The 17,995-nt window shown below is 37.9% G+C and overlaps 2 protein-coding genes across 4 annotated transcripts; one reads left to right on the plus strand and one right to left on the minus strand.

The window, feature by feature from the left end:
• Positions 1-4,415: 4,415 nt before the first annotated feature.
• Positions 4,416-12,077, plus strand: borcs6 (BLOC-1 related complex subunit 6). Of its 3 annotated transcripts, none has more exons than XM_067393882.1 (6): positions 4,416-4,464; positions 6,332-6,831; positions 7,218-7,698; positions 7,786-7,946; positions 9,951-10,034; positions 10,128-12,077. In XM_067393882.1, exons 2-6 carry the CDS (start codon positions 6,343-6,345, stop codon positions 10,251-10,253), a joined length of 1,341 nt encoding a protein of 446 aa, XP_067249983.1. In that variant the 5' UTR covers positions 4,416-4,464; positions 6,332-6,342; the 3' UTR covers positions 10,254-12,077. The 3 variants fall into 3 exon arrangements, with proteins under 3 accessions (XP_067249983.1, XP_067249981.1, XP_067249982.1); XM_067393880.1 differs by having other exon boundaries at positions 7,783-7,946; positions 10,128-11,679; XM_067393881.1 differs by lacking the exon at positions 4,416-4,464 and adding an exon at positions 4,501-4,642 and having other exon boundaries at positions 7,783-7,946; positions 10,128-11,679.
• A 1,156-nt stretch (positions 12,078-13,233) lies between these two features.
• si:dkey-72l14.3 (Glyco_hydro_56 domain-containing protein) lies at positions 13,234-17,646 on the minus strand. The gene is made up of 4 exons (XM_067393806.1): positions 17,134-17,646; positions 16,646-17,041; positions 14,589-14,678; positions 13,234-13,764 (listed from the first exon to the last, which is right to left on the minus strand). The coding sequence occupies exons 1-4, from the start codon at positions 17,644-17,646 to the stop codon at positions 13,234-13,236; spliced, it is 1,530 nt and encodes a 509-aa protein (XP_067249907.1).
• Positions 17,647-17,995: the final 349 nt, after the last annotated feature.

A 17,995-nucleotide genomic window follows, 5' to 3' on the forward strand; every position in this document is an offset into this window, starting at 1 on the left:
AGTGTGACTACAGTGGTTCAACCTTAATGTTATAATGTGACGAGAATACTTTTTGTGCACAGAAACAGAACAAAAATAACTTTATTCAACAATTTGTTCTCTACCCTGTCAGTCTCCTACGCAGTTGATGCAGTCCAGCACTTTCGTGTTTATGTCCGAACGCCAGCTCAGTATTGTCCAATGCTGTTCGGACGGATGCATGCGATGCTGATGCAGGAGCCAGCCAATACAGAGTAGGCGTTGTGAAGTAGAACCTGCAATGTGTCTTCAATGTAAACTGCATAGGAGACTGACAGGGTAGAGAGGAAACTATTGAAAAAAGTTATTTTTCTTTTGTTTTTGCGCGCAAAACATTTTCTCGTTGCTTTATAACATTAAGGTTGAACCACTGCAGTCACGTCGACTATTTGAATGATGACTTTATTACTTCTCTGGACAACAACAACAAAAAAAAACTCTCAGATTTCATCACAAATATCTTAATTTGTGTTCTGAAAATGAACGAAGGTCTTACGGGTGTGGAACGACATGAGGGTGAGTAATTAATGACAGAAATTTCATTTTTGGGTGAACTAACCCTTTAAGAATGATCTGGAAAGGGTGTGGTCAAGAAAAGTGTTTACTTTAATATTAAAAACTAATAACTAATTAATTATTTGAGGACTGTGTTAAACATATCTGAAAAATCTTCTAAAGCAAGGGAGTGTCTCCAAATGATCCTCTGTTGAATTAAAGACAAATCTTCCAAAGTTAGGGAGCATCTGAAAAAGTTCTTTGTTTTAAAAAGACTTCAGTGTTGATGGCACTTTTTCATCTGTACTGAAATGTATTGCCTTATTTATCTTTCATGGTATTTATTTTTCTTGTGATTTTGTGCTTTGTGTTTATATTGTCTTGCGTTTTAAGTGTAAAAATTGTACATGGTGTTCTTTTCCTTTTGATATTTGAATAAGGTGTAATTCTGTCTCTGACGTCACTCTTCAGGGTTTCGAGAGATTTATTTAAATTAATCAATCAAAGCAAACTCTCAGAAAAGTCCCAGAATGCTACAGATCCTGTAGGATGATAAAAAGCATATTTTTCTGGGGAACGATGGAGGCACAAAGGGTGTGTTTTATATTATTGGACTGAAACGCCAGCTTCTTTCTCTTGCACATGGACACATGCATGACTGCCAAGAAGTTTGGCACCCGCCCTGAAAGTGCCTCCATTCAGAAGGATGGAAAAATGAAAAATAAATTAAGGAAAAAAGGATTTACAGGCTTTAAAGTACAGTAGAGACTGAGAGAGAAGAAGAGCACATTAAAATGCGGTCAGGCCAACACCACATGACAGAGACAGAACCAGTGATCTGTGTATATGTTGGAGCAGCTTGGTTCACAAGGAGACTCGAACAAAAAAAAAAATGTTGTTAACAGTCATAGCATAAACAGAAAATGTAGAATTGATGTTTCATGTTCATGTTTTATATGAAGAGGTAAATCCTGCCATCAGTGATTTGAACCTTGTGTATTGTGTGAGTTATAATTTTCTTTGTTTTGCCTTTTATTGTAAATCTGGTTTTTATTAATGGACTTTGAACCTTGAATAAAGTTTTGGAAGACTTGTGAAATTGACAGAAAAAGAGCAGAATTCAACATTACACTACTTTATGTATTCGACTTTGTAATAATAATAACATCAGCATATTTAAAATAGAGTGGTGCACCGCTCTATAATGCAATACCAGAAAAACATGACTGCATTAGTAATATACAACAGCTGACATATAATTTGCGGCCCTTTTAATCAAGTCCTGCTGTAAGCAGAAAATTATCATTGACATCATCATCACATTCAAAGTTTTTTTTGTTGTTGTTCAAACAATGAAAACAGAAACACTCTCACATTCACAAACATGTGCACATGTTGGATGGACAGCATGCTGGAATTTTCTCCAGGGTTTGCTTGCGGTGTGACAAGCATTTGAATTCCATGAGCACATCTGTGTATATTGCATCCTCCTTATATAAATGACAGGACACTGGGAAATTGACTAGGCGCGTTGCCTTGGATACGGCTGTCCCTTAAATCACTCAGAACTGAATACCAAATAGACTTTGGAGAGCCTATATGACAGTAAATGAGATTGGCGAAGAAAATAACGAAGCAAGGGGGTGAGAGCGAAAGAGAAATTAAATTAATTTCTGACAACCAGAAAAACAGATGACTGCTTTGATGTTGTTGAATATTGACAAAAAATTAAGAAATTTACTGTCTTTATGGTCTAATTTAGCACAATTCCCCATGAAGAGGTGGATTCTGGAATCCACTGCCGCTTCAGTATATACCTTTTAAGTTATTAATTAACATTTATCTTTCTAAATATTAAATTATTTGAATGACTTCTTCAACGTATGTTAAAGCATTTATTTTCCTTTTCAAACACTAGAAAATAATTATGGATATTGTCTATACCTCTCACTGAGAGAAAACGTGTTATCAGTATGTTTTGGGAAAGTTTCCTGCTCAGAGCCGAGCTCAGATTAACTTCAACCTTGAAGAAGCTGTGAATCATGTGTATCGTGTATGTGCGCTAAGTGTTCTGTGCAGGTCCCTTTGTACTGGACAACTGGCATTCTGCTTGAGACCAGCAGACGTCATGCCATGACCCCAAAAGGATATCTAGTCCCTAAATCCAGAGTCCCCTCGTCAGCATCCTGACGAATGGAGATATGCTTCTGACTATCTGTCCATGTGTGGAAGATTACCAAATCTGTCTATTTTTCTTAGCCAATCAGAATCATTCAGCCTGAAGTAATGACGTAGTTAGTTGACTCTGTTAGAGTGTAATTGTTATGGAAATGTGAATGTACGGCCTACGAACTCCTTGTGAGACTTGAAGTTGGCTTCTGCTGATGAAATTGCAAACTATTCTTCAGTAAAACTTCGGGTCTTTATTTATCATATCTGGTCTTTTGGGTCTTTAACTGTAAAATTAAATTTAGATACTATTTATAGTACATTTGAACCCATAGTGTAGCTACAAGTAGTAGCTAAATATATTTTTTAAATACAGAGATAGTATATTAAAAGCACATTTTAGTTCATATTTCATGGTGTCTCAAAATAGCACAGTTGAGTACACTTACATGTTCTTAAGATGATCTTAAGAAGTACTAAATAATAATTTTTAGTATATTAAGTACAAAATTAGTGCACGAAAATAGACCACTTTAAGTATATTATAGAAATGTACTTTTTTCACCTGGGAACAGCCAAATAATTTTAGCCATATTTTAGGCTACCATTTTAGCCTTTCTACAATATTGCCAATAGTTAATTCTATAGGCTAATTTAATGTTAACGTTAACATTAATGTAATAAAAATGACAGCAATCGCAAACAACAATATTTACCATTGAGACATATCAAGATACTACTGAAGGTGAACTTGACCTTCAAACTCCACATCCTGTTCAAAAAGCCTCCTCAAAAGTGTGTACTGGCAGAGTTTGAAGAAGAAATAGTGTTTTTAAAGAAGATGTTTTTTTTTAGGACATGTTAGATGTGTTTTTTTAGGACGTGTTAGATGTGTTTTTTTAGGACGTGTTAGATGTGTTTTTTTAGGACATGTTAGATGTGTTTTTTTAGGACGTGTTAGATGTGTTTTTTTAGGACGTTCTTCATAATTGCTCTATTCTTCTATGGAACAGCCACTATCGCAATCGAATTAATTTCCAATGGATAATAACATCTCACCTACCCTTTTTTTATTGTTGAATTTACTGTTCCACTCAGAAATATATCAAATTACAGATGTAAAATGAGAATGCTGTTTCATGTTGACTGTACAGTCCCTAAAGAAGAAGAGAGAGTATGTGAGGGTCAAGACTGTGACTCAGCATACTTTGGCTCTACTTCAGAGGGCTTTATTACAAGGGTAGGTTTTTTGGATAATAACAGGATCTTAGAGGTTTTGGTCTTGGTCACGGTTTTGTGACAGGGTCAAAGCCGGCCTGAGTCTTGCTGATGTGGTTGACAATTCCTTTAGTTTCAAACCAATAAAAGGACAGCAGGGTAAAAATACACACGCATCCCACTACACCGGACGTGGGCGAGAACTCCACGAATACCTGAATCCATCGGATTCGGCGGAGTCTACCGCCCCTTGTGGTGAAATATGCGTACTACATGTCTGTCTGGACCCTGGACTGTCTAGATATCTCTCTTTCTGAAAATATATGAATAGATTAACAGATTTGTTTTATATTAATTGTACAACGCAGTCATATGATAAATCATATTGAGCTATGAGTATATAAACATACAAAATACGTTTCTATGCAATGTAATACATGCCTTCTATGTCATGAGATTTCTCTCTGTCTGTAATGCGGAACTATAACGTCAACGTTGTTTCTGTACGACAAATATTTAGTGCGGACTCAGCTGGCAACCATCGTCCTGGGCGAAAAGCTGCAGGTAAATATTTAACTTCATAAATCATCCAGTGCATTACATCCTGTCGAAACATGACAGATCAATCCAAACTCAATCAGAAGTTGTCATAAAGCTGCGGGTTTTCGCTGATATCTCGCGTTATAACTATGAATTCAGAGGCCTGCTCTACAGCTGTAGCTTATCGTAAAGCTAACGTCAGGTGATCATTGTCTCTTCCTTAAACCGTTTTTTTTATCTTTTTTGCTGATCTATGTCTGATTTGTCTGGCTGTGATGCTGAATGTGTGAGAAAATGTCGTCTGTAAGTCATGGATTAGACCCCCAAATCAGTGTTTTTGGTGATTTTAGCGTCATATGATTTCAGTTCCTCTTTCAGAGACACACGTCATTACGATATAAAGTCTTTTTAGGTTTTTAGTGATTATGAAACTGAGTAACGTTAAATGTATAGTAAATAAATTGATGAACATCGAATAAACTGACAGCTGTCAAAACAGACGCCGGAAACTGAGGCTCATAACGCCTCAGTCGTGGTCACACATGTGACGTGAAACCTGCAAGATCATTCGTGATAATAAGTGAGGTTTTGAGTTTAATCTCATATACTATTTGCACTTTGAATATTTAGAGAGTGCTTTGATTATGGTTGCCCTTATTGATTGCACTTAAGACTAAAAGAAAACTGTTATTTATTTTTATGGTAACACTTTACAATAAGTATTCATTAGTTAACTTTACATGAACTAAGGAAGAACAATACTTCTACACCATTTTAGTTAATGTTAATTTCAACATTTACTAATACATTGTTAAAATCAAAAGTTGTATTTGCTAACATTACTAATGCAAATAATACTGTAGCAAAGATATTGCTCATTGTTGATGTTGGTTAATACGTTAATGTTAATAAATGAGACCTTATTGTAAAGTTTTACCATTTTTATTTATACTCTTTTTATTTCTATGGACAATTTGTGGAAAGGCGTTCAGTTAGGAGGTCAAAAGTTGTAGAAGCTCATAAATCATGTACAGTAAGGCCTGAAGAGATATGAAATCATACAGGAGAGAAGCCAGTTTGCGGCAAAACGTTTTACAGTGCTTGAATATTGTTGTCTTTTACTGCGTATGATAATTCAGTCTCAGAAAGTAGAACTGAAATAACATTCATTACAAGATGATTAGAACATTTCAAATACACCTTCAGATTATTCTTCTAATCATGTATTTCATCTTTGAGGATTTCTTAAAAATAGTGTGTAAAAATCTTGTCTCGTTCTCGTGAACGCAATCTCGTGTCTCGTCTCGTGAGATACCTGTCTCTTCACACCCCTAATACTTAATAAAAGAAGAAGAAACTAATTAACTTATTTTACGTCAAGGTAGTTAACTGAAACTAAAACAACAACAAAATGTTTGTTACTTTACGCAAAATGAATGTTAACTGAAATACAAAAAAACATTATATTATAATTTTTCTTTATTTCAACTAGTTGGCAACATTTCTCATTTTTATTTGGTTGAAATTGCTGCACTGAAAAATAAAATTAAAACTAATTTTAAAAACTAATAAAAATGATGAAAACGCACAGCAAAATAACTAAGACTTTAAAACTAAAATGAAAACAAGAAATAAAACAAATTTTATATATATTTCGATATAGATATAGATATATAGATGGATCATCAAATATGCTATGTTGTCTTTGTATGGTGAATTTTCCATAGAATAGTATAGAAACTCAGACATGTAATAGGAATTATGAGCCAAAAAACTGTAATTTGTACAAAATTTAATGAGAATTTATGGCTTGCATGCATCACACTTAACTTTAGCTTTACATCACTGATGATGATGATGATGATGATTAAGATGAACTGTTTTGTTGTAGTGGGTGGAGGTATGAGCCGCTCTCCTGTGACCGGTCAGGATGCGCAGGAAACAAGCAACGGGGTGGAAACCTCTGATTCTCCCAAGGCCTCTGATTGGTCAGGACCTCATGGCTTCTCCCACCAGGAGATAAAGTTCATTGATGGGGATGATTTTGAGCCTCACATGGACACCCCTGCACTGTCAGAGACTCTCAAACACACACCTCACCACATGGACTCATGTAGAGACACACTCCAGTCACACACAGATCACTCAGAATCCCCGCCTACACTGGTAGAGTCACTGGTTCAACACTCCCAGTGCACAGATATTCCAACTGAAGATGGGACAGACGAGGACACACTCTCCTGTGACACTGAACTAACACACGGCTGCTCTAAAAAAGAACTGGAAGAATGGAGAAGGGAGGAGGAGGAGAAAAAGACAAGTGATGGAGAGGTGAACAATGTCAACAAGAGAGAGATCAAGCAAAGGAAAGAGACTCTTATTTCTGTACAGGTAAAGGGTTCAATCCAGTGTTCTTTGATTCTCATTCAAATGTATAATATGACAAATACTAACTTAATATTCATAATAATATTAAGTATAATAATTTAATTAATATTAATAAATAATTTCTATAAATTAAGGAGTTAAATCCAATCTATACTTTTTTACTGAATTCAATTAAATACTAATATATAATATAATAAATGCTAACCTAACAATACTAATAAAATATAAATTTTAAATATAATTAAATTAATAATAAATAATAATTCCATTAAACTAATGAATTTAATTAATTAATAATTACAAAATTAAACATTGTCCAATTTTTGTGACTCAAATATCTGTTGCTGTTTGTCTTGACATTGTTAATAAACTAATCTGCCCATTCACAGCCAGTTGCAGCGCTCTCAACCGAACACCCTCCTACTCACTCTGAACCTGATGAATGGTCCAATCCTGATTCGTCTGATGAAGTCCATCCAAATACTTCCATTTCTCCTGATGAGGCCCCTCCCCTTGTTCCAGCCCCTCACCCCGACCAGGCCACACCCCCTCTGCTGCCAGACCTGGACGATTCTCCATGCCCAGCTCACGTGATGGCGGAGGTACGTGTGCGCTCTGTCCCAGAGCGAGATCGAGTCGTGCGTGGTATGCAGGACAGTAAAAGCTTGGATGAGATCAGTGGGGCGTGTGGGGGCGGGGCACGAGGAGGCGGAGCCAGAGCTGGCCAGGCGGAAGGACGCAGAGCCACCATATCCAGCGCCTTAGAATTGGAGGGTACCGTCAGCCATGATGGAGATCTCACACACTTCATCGCCAAAAATCTTGAACAGAAGATTAAAATGAGCTCGCGGCCGAGTCTGGACACTGATTGTGAGTATCTGAGGGTGTCAAAAAAAAGTTTTGATCTGTTACAATGCCTTTGTTGTCATTAATCAGTAATTATGACCCTTGCAGCAGACTGTTCTGGGCCTGTGGTACGTGGTCGTAGCTCTTTGCGTCGTCCGGCTGATATTCCGCCCATTGACCCGTCAGTGTTGGTAGACCTGCATAAACACACACAGGATGTGGCTCAGAGTGTAGAATTGATGCTGCGAAGCCTCAGTGGAACTATACAGAATGTGAGTATTACCTTGTATTAAAGGTGCCCTAGAATGTTTTTTAACAAGATGTAATATAAGTCTAAAGTGTCCCCTGAATGTGTCTGTGAAGTTTCAGTTTTCTAGATTTTTTTTAATAAATTTTTTTTAACTGCCTATTTTGTGGCATCATTAAATATGTGCCGATTTAGGCTGCGGTCCCTTTAAATTCTTGCGCTCCCCGCCCCCGAGCTCTCGACTATAAAACCGTGCATAAACAAAGTTCACACAGCTAATATAACCCTCAAACGGATCTTTACAAAATTTTCATCATGCATACTGCATGCATGCATCGATTCCTCTGAGTATAGTATTTATTTGGATGTTTACATTTGATTCTGAATGAGTTTGAGGCTATGCTCTGTGGCTAAAGCTAACATTACACACTGTTGGAGAGATTTATAAAGAATGAAGTTGTGTTTATGAATTATACAGACTGCAAGTGTTTAAAAATGAATATAGCGACGGCTCCGTGAATATTGTAATACACGATGGTAACTTTAACCACATTTAACAGTACATTAGCAACATGCTAACAAAACATTTAGAAAGACAATTTACAAATATCACTAAAAATATCATGATATCATGGATCATGTCAGTTATTATCGCTCCATCTGCCATTTTTTGCTATTGTTCTCGCTTGCTTACCTAGTCTGATGATTCAGCTGTGCACATCCAGACGTTAATACTGGCTGCCCTTGTCTAATGCATTGAACATGGGCTGGCATATGCAAATATTGGGGGCGTAGATATTAATGATCCCGACTGTTACGTAACAGTCGGTGTTATGTTGAGATTCGCCTGTTCTTCGGAGGTCTTTTAAACCAATGAGATTTACATAAGAAGGAGGAAACAATGGAGTTTGAGACAATGTATATCATTTCCATGTACTGAACTCTTGTTATTCAACTATGCCAAGATAAATTCAATTTTAAATTCTATGGCACCTTTAAATACAGCCACCCAAGAAAGCACTTGCACATTTAAGCCACAAAACATCAAAACAAGTGCAATATACAAACAAATGAGGCTATTCCTTTTTTTTCAAACTAACTAAGCCATTTCTAACCCAGTTTTTAGCCAACTGCTCTCAAGGTGATTTTATTGGCAATATGAAGTCAGTTCCACTCAAATTCACACTTGGCCTTTTTCCACTGACATAATTCAGGTGCTGGCTCCTGGCCCATTCGCGAAATGCTCTTAAGATTTCCACCACAGAAAAGCCAGTTCTGGGTCAGAAAAAAATGGTTCTGCACTATCCCTAAATACTTGCTAATAAATACTATGTCAGGGGGCGGAGTGTGGAAAAGTGTTTCGTCATTAGTTTTTACACAACAATAATTGGCTACGAAACTATTGTGTTAACATTGCAAAAATGATTAGTTCTAGTTTGATAACAAAAGTGTTCATTGGTGGTCATTAAATACTGTTTTTGGGGGGTTTGGTAAGATTTTTAAAATGATTTTGAAAGAAATTTCTTTTGCTCACCAAGGCTGCATGTATTTGATAAAAATACAGTAAAACAGTAATATTGTGAAATATTATTACAATTCATTATTACAATTACAGTTTGCTATTTGAATATATTTTAAAATGTAAAATATTCCTGTGATGTCAAAGCTGAATTTTCAGCATCATTACTCCAGTCTTCAGTGTCACATGATCCTTCAAAAATCATTTCAGTATGCTGATTTAGTGCTCAAGAACATTTCTTATTTTTATCAATGTTGAAAGCAGTTGTGCTGTGCCGTCACTTTTGTTCAATTTAATGTATGTATTCTGAATAAAAGAAATTCTTTCAAAAAAATTCTAGCTGAACTGAGAGTTATGCTACTATTGCAGGAAAAACAGAAAATTTCAAGCTTTTTCAGTGTTCATTTTGTAGGCGACCCTCATTCCAACCAACTTATGCATTTATACAGACCCATGAAGTGCACATATTGTTATGAATATAAAATGAATGAAAATCTCTTATCTCTCCAGATGACTGCATTAAGTGTGGGTTATATCCAGACATATAGAGATTCTGTGGACAGTTTGGGAGAGTCAGTGGACATGAGTATAAAGGTGAGAGTGACTTATAGTAATTTAGTCAGGGGAGTTTTCAATTTTATTTTATTTAGTATTTTGATCTATGTGTGCTTGTGTATGTGTTTCCAGGGAATGTACACGCTCATGGCGCGGTGTGAGGAGCTGGATCGCTCCATGCAACCTATACATACCCTAGCTGCTCAGATCAGAGACATCAAACGAACCCTTGATGCCCTGGAGACCATCTGCAAGTAACTATGGAAACAAACCACACCCCCTAACCGAGTGGGGACTCCACCCCTTGAAGACAAGCGGTGGCTCCGCCCTCTGCAGTCATTCTGCTACATACTGTGCAATGGAACATTTTGCTAATTATAATGTTTCCTAGCAAGGCTCTGCAAGTGCTCGTCCCCTTAGAGACAGCTTGGTTCTTACCCTTCCCCTCGGAGACCACATCTGTAAGCACCTCCTTTTGTTGTGGTTCCTCCCCGCTAGAAAGATCACCGGCAAAACAGCATTGACTCCTCCCTGTGATTTATGCCGTCCAACATCCTCCACATGAGGGATCTGTTGACCCTGTGTTATTGGTGGCTTTTGGGCAACTGATTGGTGTTACTGTTGCCCCTGTTTATGAAGCGAGTGAATGCATGTATCGGTGGGTGTTTTCACAGATTGCGTTGTTGGTGTTAAATGCGCCTATTTGTAATTTAAGACATAGAGTAGAAATGTAACACCAATATTTGCCAGTATGGAAGCCATGCTCTGTGTATATTTGTTCCTCCTGGACGTCTGTGTTTCTGCAGGATGGATGCTATGCATCCCAGATCATTTCCTCTTTTCACAGCAACCATTGTTGAAGGGATAGTTCATTTCTGATTTCATTTACTCACCCCTCATGCTGTTGCTGTATGACTTTCTTTCTTCCATGGAACACAAAAGGAGAAATTTTGAAGACTGCTGGTTGCTCTTTTTCATGTAGTTACAGTGAATGGTGATTGGAGAGCTCAGGCTTCAAAACAGACGCAAAAGTACCATAAATCGTGAATAATGGCTTAAGTTTTGGTCTGTATCTCACAGCAAGCTATTGTACAACTACGGAAGAGTTGTGCACACATCGAATTGACTACATTTATGGTGCTTTTGTCTTTTTTTGGAGCTTGAAATTGCATTGATTGCATGGAAAAGAGAAGCCAGGATGTTCCTCAAAATATCTTCTAAGAAAGGCATACAGGTTTGGAATGACATGAGGATGATTAAATGATGCCAACATTTTTAAATTTTTTGGTTGAATTCTGCCTAACACAAGCATCGTATAGGCTCGCCTATGAATTTTGGACTCTTGATTTCCATATTTAGAGTCATGACAGATGGCCCATTAATTGTTTTGTTGTCTGCAAGTGTTTATCACTAAAAATCAACCCCACAAATCAGAGGAAGGTGAGGAGAGATCGGAGGTGAGTGTGGAAAAAACAAACAAACAAACAAAAACATCAGGATGGATGAAATTTGATGACCTTTCTCTGTCTGGCCCTGTTTGAACTGTCTCGCTCTCTTTCTTTAATTGCTGTCTTGCTAACTATAACCCTGATTTGTCCAACAATCTGTCATTAATGTGTATTTTAAATTATTATATAAACCAAAATAAATTTGCTAGAATGATCTACTTAATTTTTTGTGCCTCTTCTCTTTATATTTTTAGATTTAAAATAGTTTGTTGCTTTTTGACAACAAATTTGTGTTCTTATAGTTACAGCTGGATCCTGATCTGCATTATGTTTCAGGGATTATGTGTGAAACAGAGGGAGAGAGATTGTTTGTGTCCTCATATGGCTTTAGCAGGATTATTTTACACTGGCGGATAAAAAGGTTTTGCGTATAATCCCTTATAAACCCTAATAATCACTGATGGATGCACAGATGCATAAACACCTAGATTCACACTTGTTTATTATTGAGTTGGACATTGTAGTTTTTCTTATCATCCTCCTCTAGTTAATATATTTTTTATTGAATAAACTACCAGATCTGCCTAGTAGTCATTCATATCTGTCAGTAAATGTTTGAAAAGGGTTTACGTTTTCATGACGGAGAACAGTGTTGTTTTGTACAGTCTGCTCAGATTAAGTGTAAACTTTACTGGTTTCTGTTTTTTCAGTGTCAAAATGGAGACTAAACATTTGATTAGATTTGTTTAGGCAGATAGAGGCCAGTTACACCCCGACCCGGCTGCATTCCGGACATCTCGTGATTGTGATATCGCTGTCCTGTTACACAGGTTTGACGTTGTAGAATGTGATGAGCAAATAAATAAACATTTTGCCCACGTCTGAGGTTACAGTACCGTTCAAGAATTCGAACCCAGCTACATTTTTTTTTTTTTTTATGTTTTTGGAAGACTTTTATGCCCACCAAGGATGCATTTATTTGATAGAAAATACAGTAAAATGGTATTACAATTGATCTGATTTCTATAATATATATTTAAAGTGTAATTTATTCATGTGATGGCAAAGCTGAATTTTCAGCATCATTACTCCAGTCTTCAGTGTCACAAGATCCTTCAGAAATTATTTCAGAAATCATTCAAGAAATATTTCTTATTACTATCATTGTTGAAAATAGTTAAGTTAATATTTTTGTGGAAACTGATACATTTTATAGGATTCTTTGATTAACAAAGTTCAAAAGCACAATTTATTCGTAATAGAAAATATATTTTTAACGATGTAAAAGTCACTTTTGATTGATTAAATGCATCTTTTCTGAATATAAGTATCTTTTTTTTTTTTTTTTCAAAAATGGAAAGAAGCCAAATATTACCCCAAACCTTTGAATGGTAGTGTATTATATAAAGTAAATGGTATTCATGATGGAAACAGAAGGTATAAATCTTTTGGATCAAAAGCAGAAACAAAATAATTTCATACTTTATCTGTATAAAAATTTATTCGGCACTTAGCTAGTCTGTTTTGACTGAGCCTATTAGTTATACAATACATTATAGAAGATAGCTAATTCAAAAACCATTCAGGGTCATTTTGTAAAAAAAGAAGAAGAAAAAAAAGAACTATCAGTTATTCTGTTCATTTTCAAGTGCAGGTGATTCAGTCATATTCAGATTTAAACCCATCTCTGAGATTGTCTTTCACAGTAGTTCTTCTCTTAACAGAGATTTTCCTTTGGGTTTTCAATGTGCAATCAAAGTCAAGGCCAACTGGGGTTCGCAAAAGTCCCGTCACACTCCAGCTCCCAAAACGTCAAACATAATGAAGCTGAAGAGAACCAGCAAAGAGAGATGGATTATGGGGGTTTTAAGTGCAGAACTTCCACTGTCCACCATCTGCTTGGTAGGCACTTCTGTCACAGGAACCGCTGGAAGCACTGTACTCTGACTCTGGCTCTCAATCACTGTCTTTACTGTTGGCGATGTTATTTGTCTTCTATTTTCCAGCACCGCGCCTGATTCTTGATCGGCTGCTGTACCCTCCAAGGCTTCGAACAACTGGCAGCGGAAGTTCTTCTTCCAGAGGTCCACGTAAGCAGTGGGAAGCTCTCCCGTAGCCCGGACACCTTCTGCCCCGTTTGGGAGAAGCATAAAGTTGGCCGAAGGAAGATGCAGGTATGTGGGGTCCTCGGGTTTCTTCCGCACACAGCGTCCACGGCCTTGACACAGTGAGACTCCACAGAGACGTGCTGCAGTGGTCACATTGACAGCATAAGGGCCGAGAACCTGACGAACGTACAAGCCAAACTCGGAGCAGGATTTCTGCAGGAAGCATTTATGCAGATGTAAAATAAATATTATCAATCATACAGAAATCTGTTATGGCTAATCATTAAGATGGCTAATCATTAAAAGCATTAAGATGGGCAAACAAAAAGGTGTTGTGATTCCCAATCACATTCCTGGAGGCCCACCAACACTGCACATTTTTTATGTCTCCTCAATCAAACACACCTGATTAAGGTTATCAGCTAGTAGTGACTCAGAGATCTAAAATGGGTGTGTCAGACAAAGGAGACATGCAAAATGTGCAGTGTTGTTGGGCCTCCAGGAATGTGGTTGGGAACCACTGCACTATACGATTCAAAAGTTTTGGGTCGGTAAGATTTTTTTAATGTTTTTTGAAAAAAATGCTCTCCAAGGCTGCATTTATTTGATCAAAAAAAAAAGAGTAAAACAGTAATATTGTGAAATGTTGTTACAATTTAAAATAGCTGTTTTCTGTTTCAGTCTGTTTGAAAATGCAATTTATTCCTGTGATATAAAAAAAAAATGTCAGCATCATTACTCCAGTCTTCAGCGTCACACGATCCTTCAGAAATCATTCTAATATGATGATTTGCTACTCGAGAAACAATTCTTATTATTATCAGAGTTTTTAAAAAAAACTGTTGTGTTGCTTAATATTTTTGTGGATAATTTTCTTTCAGAATTCTTTAAGTTTTGAAATAGAAATCCTTTGTAACATTATAAATATTGTTACTTTTAATCAATTTAATGCAGCATTGCAGAATAAAGGTATTCATTTCTTACTGACCCCAAACTTTTGAATGGTAGTGTAAATGGACAAATGATTAAATGATTACCTGTGTTTTAACTGCTAAGGATTTTTCCCATATAATGACTCCAGATGCTCCCATAGCAGCACTTTCTCCAATTGTATTCACCAGGTCAGTCTGATACATGTTCAATACAGACATAATTATGTGGGTGTACTGAGTAACAACAAATAGTTCATAGTTCACCCAAAAATTAAAATTCTGTCATCATTAACTAACTAACTCAAGTTGTTCCAAACCTGTATGAATTTCTTTCTTTGCCTTTGACTTCCATAGTATTTTTTCCCCCCATACTATGGAAGTCAAATGAGGTCCATCAACTGTTTGGTTACTGACACTCTTCAAAATATATTTGTTTGTGTTCAGCAGAAGAAAGAAATTCATACAGACTGGGAACAACTTGATGGTGAGTAAATGATGACAGAATTTTAATTTTTGTGTGAACTATCCCTTTAAGGTTAGTCAGTCTACTTGATAGCCATCTTGGTAAGACCTGGGCAGCTATTTACAGTAATACAATTACAACTTGAATGAAAAAGACTGAAATCTCCAAAAGTAATTGTCAATTGTATGTTTAAATAACATATTTCAAATCAGGAATACTATCAGACAGGCCAAATTGAGGCAATTATTTAGTTGTTGTTGTGGTTCTTTTTTTTTTTTACATCTCCTCCCTATTGAAGCTGTATCTGCCTCAGAGTACAAATATGAGAACGGTAAATGTGACTTTATATCTCACAATTACAACTTGAAATCTCAGAGCTGACTTTATATATCATATTTGCTAATTTATGTCTCACTATCTCACACAATAGTAATAATATAATATACACTATATTGCCAAAAGTTTTGGGACTCCTGCCTTTACGTGCACATGAACTTTAATGACATCCCATTCTTAATCTGTAGGGTTTAATATAGGGTTGGCCCACCCTTTGCAGCTATAACAGCTTCAGCTCTTCTGGGAAGGCTTTCCACAAGGTTCAGGAGTGTGTTTATGGGAATTTTTGACCATAAGCGCATTTGTGAGGTCAGGCACTGATGTTGGTGAGAAGGCCTGGCTCACAGTCTCCGCTTTAATTCATCCCAAAGGTGTTCTGTCGGGTTGAGCTCAGGACTCTGTGCAGGCCAGTCAAGTTCCTCCACACCAAACATGCTCATCCATGTCTTTATGGAACTACTTTGTGCACTGGTGCGCAGTCATGTTGGAACAGGAAGGGGTCATCCCCAAACTGTTCCCACAGAGCATGAAATTGTCCAAAATGTCTTGGTATGCTAAAGCATTAAGAGTTCCTTTCACTGTAACTAAGGGGCCAAACTTTACACTTTACACAATGCAGTCAGGCAAGTACTGTTCTCCTGGCAATCACCAAACCCAGACTCGTCCATCGGATTGCCAGATAGAGAAGCGTGATTCGTCACTCCAGAGAACACGTCTCCACTGCTCTAGAGTCCAGTGGCGGCGTGCTTTACACCACTGCATCCGACGCTTTGCATTGCACTTGATGTAAGGCTTGGATGCAGCTGCTCGGCCATGGAAACCCATTCCATGAAGCTCTCTACACACTGTTCTTGAGCTAATCTGACGGCCTCACAAAGTTTGGAGGTCTGTAGCTATTGACTCTGCAGAAAGTTGGCGATTCTGCGCACTTTGAGCCTCAACATTCACTGACCCTGCTCTATGATTTTACGTGGCCTACCACTTCGGGGCTGAGTTGCTGTTGTTCCCAGTTGCTTCCACTTTGTTACGATACCACTAACAGCTGACCGGACTTATTGCAAAGGTGGCAACCTATCGCGGTACCACACTTGAATTCACTGAGCTTCTGAGAGGGACCCATTCTTTCACAAATGTTTGTAGAAGCAGTCTGCATGCCTAAGTGCTTGATTTTATACACCTGTGGCCATGGAAGTGATTGGAACACATGAATTCAATGATTTGGAGGGGCGATACTTTCCCAGTACTTTTGGCAATATAGTGTTAATTGCAACCGTGACATATTTAAGCACAATTATAAGAACTGTGATATATAACTATATACATACTGGCTCAATTTAACAGATGGCAACCTACTACTTATTACCTCTGAGAGAAAGGAGTTAGAGGATCTGTACACAATCTTGATCAGCGGAAACACAGGAAGATCGAAGGTAGTCCCTGCAAGAGCCGCCACTCGTAAAGCCTCTCTGATCTGATTGGTTGCGTAAAGCCACGCACCTTTTGTTCCCTCTGGCAGCTTCTCCAGAGAGAGGACTGGATAAAGGGCACCGCTACGTTTCCAGAGCCACATCAACTCATCATTAAGGGCCATTTCTGCCGCAGGGCATCGTCCCGTATAATTGGCTAATGCTATCTGGGTGGAGTCAAAGTTATAACAGTTAGGATATGAGGCCATGCCCCATAATCTTTGTGGGCGGAGTCTCTTCACCTCCCGCAGGGTTTCCATCATTATGGACTGTGCTGCTGCTTCAAAGTCCACCTGACAGGAAACAAAATCATTTATTCGATTAATACAATAGAATTCAGAATGATAGTCTTTGTAATATCATGATATGTTATGATTGTCATCACCTGAGACCATTTCTCCACTTCTTCTGTGTTCCAATCTGGAAAAAATCCCCGGAGAAGTGCCCTCGACTCCACAAGATACTTTGCTTTATTTCCCTTGTTCCTGTTCCACTGAAGTGCCCACTCCTGCCAGCGCAGCACCCCCAACCCAGGTGCTCCTGTCTGGGGTAATGAGGCTGTCAGGTCGCCCTCCACCTTCTGGAGGTGAAGGTCAAGGCTGGTGTGTTGTGGTAGGCCACCATTGACAGGACAATCCTGCATAGTGAAATACGGGTAAAGTCCTAGTGTGTCCTCATAAAATATCGCAACACGGCCTTCCCACTCCATCCCAAATGCCGCTGGGTTTGGCCGACCCAAACAGTCTTTATCTGGAACCCCCCACAGGACCAGGAAAGGCTGGCCAGCGAGGAGAGGAGCTCGGGCAGGACCGCAGACACATGCAGGAGTGAAGAGACAGAGGTGGAGGAATAGATGAGAAAGGGAGAGGAGGTTAAATGTGTGTTTTCTTTCAGCCATGGAGCTGAGTAAGAAGTTTCAGGGTCCCTCACCCAAAAACTCACGCAAAAGCTGCCTCGCAGAAGGATGATATCTGGAGAGAAAGACATAGAAGGTGGAGAAATGTTTTTGGTGAGGTGTTTATTGCTTTGTTTTTATTTCTTTTGTGAGGACTTCTGTTCTAATGTGTTTGTGTCCATAATGAAACCAATTAATTCGGTTTTTTATTTTGTCTGCGTTCTGATGACATAAGGACATGTTGCTCGTGGGCGGCGCATGTTGTCATCGAAAGTCGCCAATTACCACAATTACGTGTGTGTGTGTAATAGGCCCTATGTATAATTAATTAATTAATTTATTGTTGTTATTA

The sequence above is a fragment of the Chanodichthys erythropterus genome, chromosome 9, assembly GCF_024489055.1.
Source record: "Chanodichthys erythropterus isolate Z2021 chromosome 9, ASM2448905v1, whole genome shotgun sequence".
NCBI classification, from domain to species: Eukaryota; Metazoa; Chordata; class Actinopteri; order Cypriniformes; family Xenocyprididae; genus Chanodichthys; species Chanodichthys erythropterus.

Excerpts from the sequence above, each read along its gene's own strand:
- borcs6 (XM_067393880.1), top strand. The coding sequence starts at position 6,343 with ATGAGCCGCTCTCCTGTGACCGGTCAGGATGCGCAGGAAACAAGCAAC. Across the intron at positions 6,832-7,217 it reads AGACTCTTATTTCTGTACAG|CCAGTTGCAGCGCTCTCAAC; the intron begins GTAAAGGGTTCA and ends GCCCATTCACAG. Across the intron at positions 10,035-10,127 it reads CAGTGGACATGAGTATAAAG|GGAATGTACACGCTCATGGC; the intron begins GTGAGAGTGACT and ends ATGTGTTTCCAG.
- si:dkey-72l14.3 (XM_067393806.1), bottom strand. The coding sequence starts at position 17,646 with ATGGCTGAAAGAAAACACACATTTAACCTCCTCTCCCTTTCTCATCTA. Across the intron at positions 17,042-17,133 it reads AAGTGGAGAAATGGTCTCAG|GTGGACTTTGAAGCAGCAGC; the intron begins GTGATGACAATC and ends GTTTCCTGTCAG. Across the intron at positions 13,765-14,588 it reads CCTTAGCAGTTAAAACACAG|AAATCCTGCTCCGAGTTTGG; the intron begins GTAATCATTTAA and ends TGCTTCCTGCAG.